Source organism: Lutra lutra, chromosome 17, assembly GCF_902655055.1.
Source record: "Lutra lutra chromosome 17, mLutLut1.2, whole genome shotgun sequence".
NCBI lineage: Eukaryota > Metazoa > Chordata > Mammalia > Carnivora > Mustelidae > Lutra > Lutra lutra.
The window spans coordinates 38,443,270-38,458,264 of record NC_062294.1 but is presented as its reverse complement, the minus strand read 5'-3'; the positions used below and the strand labels follow the sequence as shown (position 1 = coordinate 38,458,264).

The window sequence follows — 14,995 nt, the reverse complement described above, 5'->3', positions numbered from 1 at the left end:
TGCACCCTCTGCTGTAATCCAGAACATGGGAAGGGCCAGGCCTTTAGGAGGAGATGGTGACAGCCCAGGCTTGCCGTCCACCACCCACCACTGCAGGCAGATGTGGCCTTAGCAGAGCCTGGTTCCCCTCTCAGGGATCCTAGGAGTCTGGGGTGGCTGTCCAGATGCTCTCTCTGCCTCAGCCACCTGCACACAGCTGTCAGGCAAGCTCTGGAAAGCAAAGAGCAGATTTGCTGCCTTATGGAAGGTTCCAGTGGCTCCCAGCTTATCGGAGCTGGCCCCACCTGCTATGTGGCCTCAGTGCAGCCATGCTGCTCTGGAACAGCTCCTCTCCTCAGGGCCTTTGCACTTGCCATTCCCTCCTTCTGGAATGCCACCTCCCCAGGTAGCACTGCTCACTCCTTCTCACCATTTGGGGGGAGCTTACCTCTGTGGGGTGCTTCTGTCCACCTGCCCACCACATCATGCTCAGTCCCTGTCCCCATCACAGCATACATGGGGACTGACACCACCTGCTCCTGTTAATTGTCTCCTCGGCCAGAGAAGAAACCTTAAGAGTGGGGATCTTGTGTGTCTCACCCACAGCTTGTTCCCAGCACCTGGCATGGCCCAGAGGCCTCCCCCAAAGCTTGTTGGCCACTCAAGCCCTTGAGTCCTTGCAGGCCCTAATAGGTGGGGGCTACTAGGGAAGCAGGGGTAAAGGCCCTGGGTTGAGGGCCGAGCCAGCAGCTGCCCAGCCCTGGTGAGGAGGGCATGTCTCTTGGCCACCTGTCCTGCACGCCTAGGGTCTTGTCTGTGCCCCTGTGGCAGGTCCCTGTAGAGAGAAGGCTGGCGGCACACAGCTGTAGGCAGTCCTCCTTCCTCTTCACAGGAATGCTGCCTGGTGCTTCTACTCCCCCTTTACCTGGCAAGAGAGGCTCGAGGAGAGTGGGGCTATGACCAGGAAGCCAGTGGCTGGAGCTGGGCACCTACCCTGGAGTGAAGGGATGGGACTGCCAGGCCTAGCTGTGAGAGGGTATGGGATCTGTCTTCAGGAAGCTGCCCCTTATCCTGTCACCTGTCCTGCCCTGAGCCCGCTGGCCTGGTGGAACTGGCCTGGTCCCGTTTGTGCGGCTCAGGGAGGCCAAGGGCTTGAAAACCAGCAGGTTGTTCTTGGACACACCTCTGACTCTCCCCCAGCCTGCTCCTTCTGCCCATGCAAGAAGGCCACAGGCAGGCCCAGGTGCTGGCACTTTACCACTTCTACCCTCCCTCACAGGGGTGGCTCCCCGTCCACAACGGGCTGGAAGCCAGCGACCCGCTGAGTCAGACTTAGTGCTCTAGCCAGACCCTCAGGTTCTGTCCACACAGGAGGACTTGAGAACTAGCCAGAGGGGGATTCTTCCCCCGGGGCCTGGAGCCCTTACGAAGGGGTTTTAGGCACGGGGCCATGTGGGCTGGGAGAGGCTTTCCTGGTCCCAGAGTCACTACTTCTAGCTGACAGTGACTTCCCCTTCCGCAGCGGGCTCTGGCCAAGTTCAGCCAGGCAACAGGGAGATGAGAGGAGCAAATCAGGAGACCGTATCGCCAGCTGCGGGCCAGGCCTCAGGAGGCTGGCATTGAAGCTCCAGCCTTGACACACTCACTCTGAGCAAGGCCAGTCACTGCACGGGGGGGCTTCCCCAGTCATCGGCACCCTCCCCAGGGGCAGGCCAGGCAGGAGGCCGCCTGGGACAGCTTTACGCCAGGAAGGCCCAGGCAGAGCTGGACGAGTGGCTCTGGGTTTGTGCTCTATCCCTCTGTTCAGATGACTCACACCTAGGGGACAGGGCTCCAGGCACTGGGCCATGGGCAGAGTACCCAGGGTAATGGGGCCATGTTCTCAGGAAGCAGCCCAGGTGTGGCCCGAATGTCCCACCCCACTGTGCTGCCAGTGTTCCCAGGACACCATGGGGGACAGTTGTGGACATCTGCCACCTCGCATGGTTTCAGCCCCTGATGAGCTGTGTCTGAAGCAAGACACTCCTGAACTTTTTGACCACACGAGTGAATAAACGTTCTTTTTATTGTTAAGTCAGTCTGAGTGGAGTTTCTGTCACTGGCAGTGAAGGGTTCTAACAGAAAACACAGCTTTCCTCAGCCATAGAGAGACGAGGGCTGGAGTGAGGGGCACCAGACACCTGGACACCTGGAGAGAAGGGAGATGGGGCCAGAGGCCCGGGCACATGCCTGGGACCCCCAGGGAGCCAGGCGGCAGTCCCACGCCTGGTGGGCACCCACAATATGGCAGTCTGTCTGGCTCAAGGTGAGCCCGCATGCCTGGCCGGAGAAGGCCCAGCTAGCCAGGCAAGGTGTGTGGGCAGACCTTGTTTCCAGCCCTCCCAGTCTTCCCTGGGGGTGTGCTTTTCTGGGGGGCAGGTGCTGGGGTGCATGGCCTCAGGGGACCTCATTCCAGTCCTATCTTCCCTCTGGTCCTCTGAAAGGTGCCTCTGGTTGTCTAGCTCAAGGGATCATCTGGGACTACAGCTCCTAGGGCTGAGAAAAGGCACTATTTGTTCCTAAGAGGCCAAAGTGTTTTGGGTTTGCTAGGTGGACAGAGAATTACCTGAAGTGGAAAAGAAGGATGCCAACGTCCAGCACAAAGGCACTAGGATCCAGAGAGAAAGAGCCATTCCCACTGCACCTGCCACCTGTGGGGGCAGGGTCCTGGGGGGCGGGGTGGGGGCAGCCTGGGAACTCTGCCCTCGCCTGGGTCTAGGCCATGGAGTCTGCCTGGATGCAGAAGGGCCTGGGAGCCCATCCATCAAGGCCGCAGACACGGTCAGCTGTGGAAGGCTGACCAGGAGACGCCCGAGGCGTAGAACTCCACGCGGCTGGGCCAGTCGCCTTCCCCACTGCCCTCCTTGTCCTCGTCAGAGTCCTCCTCATCCCCGCTGGACGCCCCGGCGCCGGCCCCGGAGAGATAGGACGGCTGCCCGGGGGACCCCACGCCCGGCTCCTCCTCCTCCTCCTCCCTCCGCTTGCAGGCGGCCAGCTCGCGGTAGCACAGGCTGCAGACGCGCAGGGGCTTGGGCGACAGGCGCGGCAGGAGGAAGCGCTCCCGCGAGCACTCGGCGCACACCACGAAGCCGCACTTGCGGCAGTGGTGGCGCCGCGTGAGGGCGGAGAAGCGCGTCTGCGTGCAGCGCATGCAGATGTCCGTGGCCTTGTCGGGGATCCAGGGCGCCGCGTGCTCCGTGCTGGGCGGGAGGCCCGTGGCCCGCAGCTGCCGCCGCACGCACTCCTCGATGTGGCTGATCCACTCCTGGCGCTCCGTGGCGGAGGCGGCCGACACCACGAAGGACTTCCTGGCCGTCTTGATCATCCAGCGGTTCTTGGCCCGCGGCGTCTCGGGCAGCGGCTCGAGGGTCACCTCCTCCAGCGGGATGACGTGCTGGCTGCGGTACTTGCGCTTGGGGAGCACCACGCTGCCGTACACCAGGATGTCGTTGAAGAGGAAGAAGATGCGTGGTTTGGCCTTCTTGCGGCACTCCTTGGTGAGCACGCCCTCGCCCAGCAGCACCCGGCCCGGCAGGGCCAGCGGCTGCCCCGAAGCCCCGAAGCAGCTCTCCACCGCCGCGATGCGCTGGCTGTTGATCTCGGTGTTGGCCAGGGAATCCACCATCTTCTCTGGCGGCCGGGCTGCGGGAGGGGCGGCGGGTGAGGGAGGCGGCAGCTGGCGGGGGGGCCGCGGCGCGGGGGTGGGAACCACACGGCTCTCCCCAGCTCACTGACCATCCCCACCCCCCAGCCATTACCCCACTGGAACCCACAAGGCCCAGACGGCCAGCCAACCACAGACCTGCTGCCCCAGTAGCCAGAGCCAGCTCTTCCACAAGGAGCTGCTGAGAGATGAAGGAGGAGTCCCCAGTGGGGGGCGGGCAGGTGGAAGTCAGCCAGGGATGGGGGGGACAGCAGCGAAGAGCGGTGACTAATCCAGGCCACCGCTGTGGCCCAGGGTGTGTGGGGGGGTCAACTCCTTGGGAGCCAGAGAAGAACAGCCCCTACTGGTTATACCCAAGGGGCAAGGATACTGAGCCCCAACCCCTGCCCAACACCAGAAACCTGGCACTTGGGCCTGTCCCAGGTGGAAGGGTGCAGGGGCATGTACCAGGACAGCAAGTGCCAGGAACCTGCGCCCCTAACCCACCATGGCCTCTGCTACCCAAGCCAAACCATCACAGACCTGCACCCTCTCCCTCGGCCTCTGGCTCAGTGGGCACCACTTGCCCCGTCACAGGTACCATGGGCTGACTGCCTCCTCCATGTCAAGCATGACTCTCTTATTTAGTCCCCACACCAACCCGAGGAGGCAGAATACCCCTCTGACGGGGGGTGGGGGGAAACTGAGGCTCTGTGAGTAAGTAGGGGGCCCAGAGCTTGTTCCCCGGGGGGACAGTGCCTTCCTCCATGGAGTGTGGGGTACTCTCTGTCCTCCTCTGCCAAGCGTGAAACGTCAGTAGCCCAGATCTCATCCACGCGCCCCCTTGTTCTGTTCACACACACTCCCTTTGACCCTCGGGACTCGCAGCTTTGAAGACCACCCACATCCCACTGACTCCCCGGATCAAGCCTCCAGCTGTGGCTTCTCTGCTGCGCTGTTAAGCCTGGATATCCACCTGCCCACATGATTTCCCACCTGCTCATCTAAGAAGGTTCTCAAATTCAACATGCCCAGCATAAACCCAGCTTTTCCCTCCAGTTCCTCTTTTCCATAAGCAGAACCACTGTTCACCCATCTGTTCAAACCCCAAATCAAGGACTCATCCTCCTCTTGCCTGTACCCCCAAGAGTCACCTCATGAATAAACTCCACCATTTTTCTCTCTCACAACTGGCCAGAGTTTGCCTACTTCTCACCACACAGCTACATGACTGAATCAACAGCAAGGCGCCATGAGGTCTTGCCTGAAATAGGCTGTCCCTGGGCTCTCAGTTCTCATCTCCCTTCAGAAAGGGTCTCTGACAACCTCATCTCAAGTACAGGGTTGGCAAACTATGGCCTGAGGGTCAAATCTGGCCCACAGCCAGTTTTTGTAAATAAAGTTTTATTGGAACACAGCCACACTCGTTCATTTAAAATTGTCTGTGGCTGTTTTCATGCCGCAATGGCAGAGATGACTCATGGTGACAGACACCGTAGGCTATAAAGCCTAAAATATTTACTACCCGTTTCTTTTTATTGCCCGTTTCTCTAAGACATTACCCTATTTTGTTTTTTCTCCCAGGACTTACCAGGACCTAATATTTTCTTGTTTATCATTTGCTTACATGTTTTTTATTTCCCTCACTGGGTTCTAAGCATGAGAACCAGAGCCCTTTCTTGTTCACTATAGTATCCCCGGTGCTTGAAACAGTGCCGAGCACACGGTAGGTGTTTTGTAAGTTGCTGGTGAGTGAAGGAACCTTTCCAAAGCTCCCCGAGGGTCTGCCATGTGTGAGTCAGCCTTACTTCTGAGGAAAAAGCTGGTGAGAGCTGACCTCACAGCCACCACCATGTGCATAAGTGTGCCCAGGCACACACAGCATGACCCTGGCTGAGCTGATCACACACATGGTATTTCTGGGTCACCACACTGCAGTTCTAGAAGCCAGACCACGTATGGGAAACAAGAGTGGGGCCCAGTGCAGAGGCTGAATGCATTGCACAAGATGGGTGCTCGGCCCCCTGAGTCACATACCGCTTGCCCCCTTCAGACCACAGGGCATCCTGAGAAGTGCTGCCCACACCACCTTATGTAAGAACCACTATTTTTAGGTTGCTAATCTTGGTTTTGTGTTGCAAACCTCGCTGATTGTTGGTGACAGCCCTGGGCTGTCCTGCTAGGACGGATCAGTGGGTCCCTGTTGTGGACAATCTGGCAAAATTCCAGAGGCCACCCCCTCCCCGGGCTGGGCTGAGTGCTGGGATGGGCTGGCTGAGGGCTCCACCGGAGGAGCTCAGAGTGCAGCCGAGGGAGATCCCCAAGGGCCGTGAGTTCATGACCTGCTGCGGAGACAAGAGAGATGCCTAGCAGTGGGGGAACGGATCCCACAGCTGGGCCACTCACACGTGGGAAGAGTGCCAGCAGCTATGATGACACCCAATCCACACAGGTCAATGTAGAGTGACCATAGACATCAAACACTGAGTGGAGAAAGCAGCCCGCCAAATGGTACGTGACAGCTCATGTGCAGACATTACACAACATTGCAAAAGTGTTCAAGACACTAGATCTACGAACGAAGATGAAGAGGATGGAGCTTCACACTCACGGGGGTGGCTAACTGTCAAAATAAATAAGTAAATAAATAAATAAATAAATAAAACCCTAAAACCCAAGGGTCGGGAAGGACACGGAGAAGTTGAAACCCTGGTGCATTGTTGCGGGGGAGGGATGTAAACTGGTGTCGTGCTATGGAAAAGAATATGGAAGCTCCTTGAGAGATCAAACACAGAAATACCATCTGACCCAGTAATTCCATTCCTGGGTGTCTCCCTACAAGACGGGAAGCAGGGTCTCAAAGTGGTACTGTACACCCACGTTCACAGCAGCGTTATTCACAGCAGCCGAGAGGTGGAAGGAACCCACATGCCCATCGACGGCTGAAAGGCTGGACAAAATGTGCAACAGAAGGTAATTCAGCCGTAAAAGGAAGGAAATTCTGACCCTTGCTACCATGTGCATGAATCCCGAAGATATTTATGCTCCGTGAAATAAGTCGGTCACCAAACGACAAGTACTCGTCCGGTTCCACTCCCATGCGGCATTGCAAGTAGTCAAATGCATGGAGACAGAAAGTAGAAAGGTGGTGGCCCAGGTTGGGGGGTGGCAGGAGGAAGAAGAGCTGTTATTTAATGGGTAGAGAGTTTCAGTTTTGCAAGACGAAAAGAATTCTGGAGATGTTTCACAGCAATGGAAATATACTTAATACCACTGAACTGTACACTTAAAAATGGTTAAGACAGGTTAAAATCAAATGATGGACCCAAACCAAAGAAAGTGGCCTGGAGAAGGGGCACCTGGATGTAACTAGCAACGGTGGGGAGGGGGGATCAAACAGGACTTCACCTTCATAATAGTCTTTCTTTCATTTAAAAAAAAAAAGCAGCAACAAAGTGATAAAACACAATACCGGTCAATTCCAGGAAGTGGGAACGTGAGCGTCTTTTTCGTTCTCTCTGTCTAAATGTAAGGTCCTCAAAAAGACAAGCCACAGGACAGATTCTGCACCCAAAGCTCTGAGCTCTCCTGACTGGGAGCTCCACGCTGCGGGGCTCATCTGGTGGGGCCTCCCCTGACCGCCCAGGGACACAGGCGATGCTGGGAGGGAGTCCTGAGAAAGGATGCCACTCGTTCCCTTCAAGCTCACCTATGTGTCACCTAGTCTTGTGGCCACAGACCAAGGCTTACTTAACACATTTGGCAGCTGAGTCAGACAGACAGACTATGTGCTGAGACAGCAGCCAGCAGACGGCCCCCATCCGGCCCTGGGGGTTTGGTGAGCTCGAGAGGCCAGCTTGCCCAGGTCCCCCTCTGACCCGACATTACCCGGGGGGGGAGCCTGCAGGAAGTGAAGAGCAGCACCCAGGGAGGGGAGAGGTTTAGGCAAGAGAGAGCCTACAACACTGTCTCCTTAGGACAGGGGAGGAGAGAGCTGACCCACGCCTCCTGGGGCCGACCTGCCTCAGGACAGCCTCTGGCTTTGGGATACTGCTTGTGTTGCCTCTGGGCGGGGTACCCAGCACCTAGGGTGCTGGCAGAGAGTGGACCCTTCTGAAGAGTGAGTGTCTGGCAGTGGGGCAATGAACATAGTTGCTTTCGGGGGGAGGGTTTGGGAGGCTGCTAGGCTCCTGGGCTGGCCCTCCTGAACACAAGTGATCCCACCACCTGAATGGGCTGAAGGTACGTGGTGAACACAAGGGTCTGGGGAGCCAGGATGCGACAGTTGCTTGATGGCCAGGGTTCTGTGCATGAGGGCTGAGGTGTCACATGTGATCTACACCAGGGCTGGCCAGCCCACGTCAAGTCTGATCCAGTGCCCACTTTTCTAAATCCAATTCATTGGAATGCCACAACAGAGACTGGCTTACAAAGCTGAAAACATTTACCATTTGGCCCCTTATAGGAAAAATTTGCAGACCCTCATCTATGCCTGATCTGTACCACCCCATGCTGTCAAATGTATAACGCACCTACTCCAGGGACACACCTGACATAGGGCTGTGTCCTGAGTGAACTTGTTCTCTCCTCTCCTCCACTCAGAAACAGTTTGTGTGATTTAAGAGAGATGTCTGGGATCCCACCTTGGGAGCAGGTGGGACCCAGCTCTCCTGTGAGAGCTATAGTTGGGGATATCAGAAAGGGAGGTATCTGGCCAAGATCACAGAGGTGGGGAGTCAGGACGCTGGCCCCTTATACCGTCCTTTGGCTTCTACTGACTGGGGCCAGGCTGATTCATTGCCGCCCCTCCTTCCCTCTAGCCCCAACCAGGTCCACTGTGCTCCCAGGCCTTCTGGATTTCACCTTCCAAATGTGTACTTTAAGTCCTACTGTGCTTGGCACCAGGTCACAGCAAAGAAGTAGGGACCAGGCCCTTGAGTAACAGACTCCCCAGTGGGACAGTCAGACTAGTAAATCAACGTAAATCAACAAGGTAATGTCTGCTCGTGCGCGTGATAACTGCCATGAAGCAAAAGGCTGATCTGACCGGCAGAGCTGGGATGGGGGTGGGGGTCAGGCAAGACCTGGTGAGGAAGTAACCTTGCACCAACCTTAGGCTGCATGAAAGATCCAGTCATGCAAAGGCTGGAGGAAAGAATGTTCTGGGCCTTGGGAACAGCTCAAGAATCTGATTCATGGAGGCCACGGAGGAAGGAGTGAGGGTAAGAGTTAAGGTCAAAGGGGCCAGCAGAGGCCAGTCTTCAAGGTCCACAGGCCGAGATTTTTCTCCAAGTACACTGAGGAGAGTGACATGATCCAGGTCCCTTCCTTCCAGAGGGGCTACCCCTCAGCTGTGTCTAACCCTGTGCTTCCTGGAGGCCCTTCTCTATGAAAGAAAAAAAAAATAGTAATAAGGAAAATAAGCCAAAGGTGCTATTAACTAGGAGCTTATAGCTCACCAGTTACACCAGTAAGCACATTATAAGTATTCTCTCACTTAATCCTCAAGAAAGCCCCATGGGGGAAAGTACCACCCCCATCATCAAAATTACTACCCAAGGGCCCAGCAGAGTGATGCAGGAGCCCAGCTCCAAGAAGGCTGTTCTTGACCAAAGACAGAATCAGAAATCCTCAAGTTCAAAGGGCAGGGTCCCTCTCTAAATGCCTGATCCCCTGCCCCACCCCCAACCCCATCCAACTCAAGGATCCCTTGGGGGTGGCCAGGGCAGGTCCCTTAGCTCAGAGGGGCTGCCTCCCCTCCTGTTTTGGCAGCCCTGAGGGCTGTCGTGTGCAGGGACACAGGCCAAGGTCAGAGTCATCTCTCAGCCTGCACAGACCCCAGTGGAAATTATGTGCCCAGGAACAGCCCAGTACTAAGTGGAAACTGTGCGCAGAATGACCCCAGCAATGATCCTACCCTCCTTGCAGGTTTCTGACCCTCTGGGGTGAGATAAGAACTTTGTTCAAATTGCAAACCAGTATTTTCCTTGAACTGTGGAGATGGAGGCTCAGAGTGGCTCCGAACTTTGGAAATTTCTGGAACCTTCGGAACCTTCCTGTTCTCCCCATGTAAAGGAGGCTGAAGACACCACTCCTTAACTCCTCAACTCCTAAACTGAAGACACTCCTCCTTAACTCTTCAGTGTTCAGGGAGAGAGAAAGGAAAGGAGATTCCAGCTGATTCCAGGCTGGAAAAGAACAGCCATCTCTATGGGCCTGCCTTAGTGCCATTTCCTTAGGCAACTTTAACCAAAATCACAAACTCCAATGCTTCGGGGGCCAGGCTGTTCCACAGTGAGAGAGGACAGAGAGGACCACCTCCCCCCACCTCCCAGGTCCACTGGGGCAGCTGACTCTGCTCACTTGTGCAGACCCCGAAAACTGGGACCAAGATGTGAGGTCCTGATGGCGGCCTCAGGGCAGGACTCTCCGCCAAGGGACGAAGGGTGTGCGGAGATCCCTGCCGCCCCAGGGGGCAGCACCCGCGGGCGCCTGCGAACCTCCTTCGCTCCCAGGTCTCGCATCCCCCCCAGGACCTGGCTTCGACCCCAGAGCTTCTTTATCTGTGCTCACCCGCTCTCTCTGGAGGCCCTGCAGCCTCCACCTTGCCTCCAGCACTCCCAACCAGCAGTTAGCGCCCTTCCCCGCGCCTCTGCTCTGGGTCAGAGTCCGAGGTGGCCCCTGCTGCTGCGTGCCTGTCCCTCCCGAGCCCCGGAGCCACCTCGACAAGGCGGCCAGGGGACTTTGGAAGCGGTGGGCAGGCAACCCGCCTTTCCCGCGCGTCCCTGCGGGGTCCGAGGACCTTACCTCCTCCGCCGGGTTCCTGCGCGTCTGCGCCCCGCCGGCACCCGCTCCGCAAGTCCACTTTCGTCGTAGCGTTCCGCTCCGGGTCCGGGCCCCGCGGCGCCGCGGACTCCGCCGCTGTCCCACTCTCTCCGGACACGCCCCTCGCGTAGGCTCCACCAGTCAGAGCCCCGGAGTGCGGGCCGGGGCGGAGCCTGGGCTCCCCACTCTCGGGGCAGGAGTTCCCGGGAAGAGAGCAGAGCGCAGGCGGTTAGAATGGGCTTGGGAGTAAGTGGCCGCCGCCGACAGAACCTAGGCCACGGTTCCTTTCGGGATCTCCCGGGGCTGGTTCTCCAGTCTGACTCCCCCAGCCACTGCCCAGTTTCCCGTGGCTCCCGCCACAGCTCCGCACCCTTCCTGCTCGAACCTCCCTGGAAACCATCCTTGCTGGACTTCTAAGGGAGGCGTTGGAATTACTGTGCTTTGTGCTGCCTCTGGCGAGCCTCATTGCTGCTGCTTCCTGACACGGTCATCCCCTCTCCGCAAGCGAGAAACTAACAATCATAAACTTAAAAATCAGCAAAACTTAATGCTTTTTATATTTTAAACTTCTTATAGAGGAAGCTTGTAAACCTGCATTGAAGGAGAGCCCAGTTCAGTGGACTGCAGGCACTCATCACGCCCTCCAGCATTCCCAGCACCTGACGCTGCTGCCCCACCCGGACCCTCCCCTGCCTGTTGGGACACTGGAATGAAATTCCAGGTCTCACGGCTCCAGGAGGCCTGTCCCAGCCTCCTTCTGGTCCCCTCCCAGCACCTCATCTCACACTGGCTTCTTCCCGTTCCTCAAAACCCCAAGGTTGTTCCCACCTCTGGCCTTTACACGTCCCTTGCCTCCAGCTCTTCCCATGGCTGCATTTTTGGCATTCAAGCCTCAGCTCAAACTGCCATGTCCTCAGAGGCTTCCCTGACCACCCAGAGCAGCTCCCTGCCTCCACCCCACCACCCTCAACTACCTCACCCAGTTTTATTATTTTATAAAGTATTTCTCCAGCCTGAAGTCATCTTATTCAGTGACTTGTTTACGTGTTCTTGGCTCGTCTCCCTCACCTAGGCAGTGAGCCCCACCGACTGGACTATATTGATCTTGTTCCTTTATCTCCAATGCCCAGAACCGAGTTGATCACTTAGTAGAAATGCGGTCACTGTCTGTCCCACAGATGCAGTTTGTCTTGCCAAATTGGGCAGATGCTGGGCACCTTGGAGAGGAGCTGGCTCTGGCCAGTGCAGTGTCTGCTGGCCAGGACCACGACCAGAGACAGCAGCAGGAGCAGGAGATGATCCCACCTGGAGGCTGCAGCAAGGAGGTCTGAGCTGAGCAGGGGTGACCTGTCCTCCTGGGTGGTGCGGGCAGGACCTGTGAGTTGGGGAAGGGCCTCTCCCAGCACAGGACTTGGGCTAAGAAGGAAAGGGGATGAGAAAAGGGAGGAGAAAGGAGGGAGAGGCCCACAGAAAGAAGAGGGGTGGAGGTGGTGGACCAGTGAGAGGGCCACCAGTTGGCCTTGGAGAGCCCCCCTCCACCACCTTCAGCTGTTAGCTCCACAGCAGCACAGACAGTGCTTACTGAGCTTATGGCCTCAGAGAAGTAAACGCGTATGAAATGCATTGCCAACCTTCATATTTCAAGCTTTCACATAAAATTCAGGATTTTCACCTTCTCGTAAATCAGAGGATTTGAAAACACGGTCCTCCATCTGCTCGTGGAACTGTCCCCGTCTGATTGGGCACATGACCCCATTCACCACAGTCCCACCTCACTCTGTGCCTTCCCTCTTGCCCCACGTTACCCGTTTATGTGCTTCCAGTCGACTAAGCAGGTGCACTGAGCAGTCCTGAGGGGACAGCCGGGCCTCTGCACCATCGGAGGAGAAGGACACTAGGCCCAACCATCTCATAGGCTGACGTAGAATCAGGAAGGTCAGTTGGGACACTGAGACACCGGGAAGTGCCACCCCCAGTGTACATCCTGCTTGTTGCTGGGTTGGAGGAGGACACTGCGCTGAGCCTTCAAGGCCATGTTCCGTGACTGCTTCAGGACCAGGTCCCTCACCTCCCTAGCAAGAGGGGCTTCATAGGGAAGGTAGGCCCTGCCAGGGGTCATGGAAGGGAACCAGAAAATCTTTGAAGTCAGGGCTATCCAGTTAGAGATAGCACCCTGCCATCTATCACAGCACCTGGCACGCAGCAGGTGTCAGGAAAGGGAGGCCTCTCCACGGTTCTGGGAAACTGGAGGGAGGAGGCACACCATTGGTCTGGAGGTGGGAGACCTCAACTAGCCTTGTCTCACTGCCAGTCCAGGACCCACTGGGGCCTCAGTCTCCTCCTCTGTCCCTGGTTCCAGTCCTGACATTCTGTGTCTCCGGGTGGAGCCCTGGGAAATCCCTTGGAGGCAGCAGAGAATCTACTCCTCTAGCCATCGCCCCTTCCCAGCAGGGACCAGCTGTGGGTGGAGAAGACCTGGGCGGAGGGCCTGCTCCTCCAAATAAGAGGAAAAACTCGTGACTCAGGGAAAGGCAGAAGTTGACTCAGCCAAGCCACAAGCTGTGGAAAAAATGAGCGCTCCCCGAGGCTTTTTTTTTTTTTTCCCTCCTGGGGTAAGAAACCCTTTCTGAGGGAAAGCTGGCTTCCAGAGTTCAGGAACCAGGCTTTCAGGAAACTGCCAAGGCTCACGATTTTCAGGTTAGGAGTTCTGGCAATCAGCTCCGTGGACAATGCCAGAAATTTATATTGGATCTTTTTCTTAAGTTTTGTCTAAGTGCCTAGTGCTGTGAGCTAAATACTTCATATTATCTTATGTCTCCTCAGCCTAGACCTGTTGGTCCCCGCCGTGGGCTTGAGAAAGTGAGGCAGACACCAAGTATTCAGGGCGAAGGATCTGGACCAGCACAAATGTTGCAGCAAGAGGAAGGCAAAATACATGGGGCAAAGTAGAAACAGGTGCTGACGCTAGGTCAGGGGTTGGCAGACTTTCTGTAAAGGCTCAAATAGTCAACAGTTGGTGTCTGTGTGCCCAGACCCCTGGCAACAATGCAGCTCCGCTGTTGCACCGAGAGCAGCCCTAGATGGGCGCCCACCCATGAGCGAGCTTCCCTCAGCGACACTGACGTCTGAGTGTTTGATCAGGTTCGTGTGTTATGAAACTTCATTCTCATTTTCACTTTTTCCCCCCAGCCACTTAAAAATATAAAAGCCATTGTTAGCTCACGGGTCATGCAAAAACTGGAGGCAGGAGTTTGCTGCCCCCTGACTTACAGATGTCCGTCATTGTTCCTTACAACACTTCTCCTTTGAAAATATTCAAAACAGAAAGTTGGGCAAACAAGTAAAGAAAAAAAAAAAAAAGAAAGAAACAGTGGTTGTCCTACTTTTCACGGCCGGGTCATGAACTCGACTTCAAGTTGGCTCGCTTCCGGCGATTCTGCACGCTGCTTGCTTTATCAGTGACACACCTGAGGCTGAGTCCACAAGCCTCGGAGACATGGACATTAGGAAAGATTTCTCATGCAATGGTTAAGAGGATTAATTTTAAAGGAGGAGCCCCTAAGAGGTTTGTAACTGCTGGATTTTTTTTTTTTAAGGTTCGTTGGGTTTTGGATTACTGAAGTATCAGATTTGAAACTGAGAGGAAACCTGCATTCTGTGCAACCACTGAACAGCTGTGGCTTCCCCTCCCCCCACCTGCCTCTGCTGTGTCGATATTTACTCCTTCCTGTGCGTGTGTGTGCCCATGCGTGTCGTTCGAAGTCTGCCCTTCCTTGTCACGTTTGCGGGCAGTGTAGACCGGTTTCCCATTGCGGGTGTCCCCATGAGGCTCTGACCAGGCCAGAGGGGAAAACCAGAAACACAAGAAGAGAAACACTGCCCTTTGAAAAACACTTCAGATGGATGAAATAAATGTTGCATTAAAGATAATCTTCAGAATGATTTATTCACACCTACTTTCTCAAAGAGGGTAAAGCCGAGAGGCCTCTGAAAGCAGGGGATTGTCAGGTTCCATCTGCGTCATGCATTCATTCCACAGTTCCTGGACACTGTTCATGGCCAAGCGGTGGAGGCAGAGATAAATGCGGCAGGGCCTCCGCCCTTGGGGGGCTTGCAGTGGAACAGGGGACAGAGCTGTGAGAATATGTTCATCCGTGAGGAGCCAGAACTGCTCACCGGGAGCAGAGGGCATCTCAGGTGAGAACTGTCTGGGTTGGATACCACATCTTGGAGCACAATTTTGGCCCCAAAAAGTCAGCCCTTGTGGCCTGACTGGCAAAGAACTCTTCATGTGCTGCATTTAAGGCAAGACAGGAATTTTAGGGACCAGGAGGATGGAGGCTAGAGAGAGAAAAAGGAGGCCCAGTACGTGGTGTGGGAGAGGGCCAGCGGAGGCTTTCTGGCTGAGGAGTGGGGCTGGGGCGGCTGAGAAAGGCTTCCAAGGACAGGGGCGGGTGATATTCCATTTGAATTACTTGCTGGGCGGGACGCCTGGGTGGCTCAGTTGGT

General features: G+C 56.0%; 1 protein-coding gene across 2 annotated transcripts; it reads right to left on the bottom strand.

The window, feature by feature from the left end:
- Positions 1-2,026: 2,026 nt before the first annotated feature.
- PLEKHF1 (pleckstrin homology and FYVE domain containing 1) lies at positions 2,027-10,619 on the bottom strand. 2 transcript variants are annotated; one of them, XM_047712119.1, is made up of 3 exons: positions 10,469-10,616; positions 6,101-6,233; positions 2,027-3,660 (listed from the first exon to the last, which is right to left on the bottom strand). In XM_047712119.1, the coding sequence occupies exon 3, from the start codon at positions 3,641-3,643 to the stop codon at positions 2,801-2,803; it is 843 nt and encodes a 280-aa protein (XP_047568075.1). In that variant the 5' UTR covers positions 3,644-3,660; positions 6,101-6,233; positions 10,469-10,616; the 3' UTR covers positions 2,027-2,800. The 2 variants fall into 2 exon arrangements, with proteins under 2 accessions (XP_047568075.1, XP_047568074.1); XM_047712118.1 differs by lacking the exon at positions 6,101-6,233 and having other exon boundaries at positions 10,469-10,619.
- Positions 10,620-14,995: the final 4,376 nt, after the last annotated feature.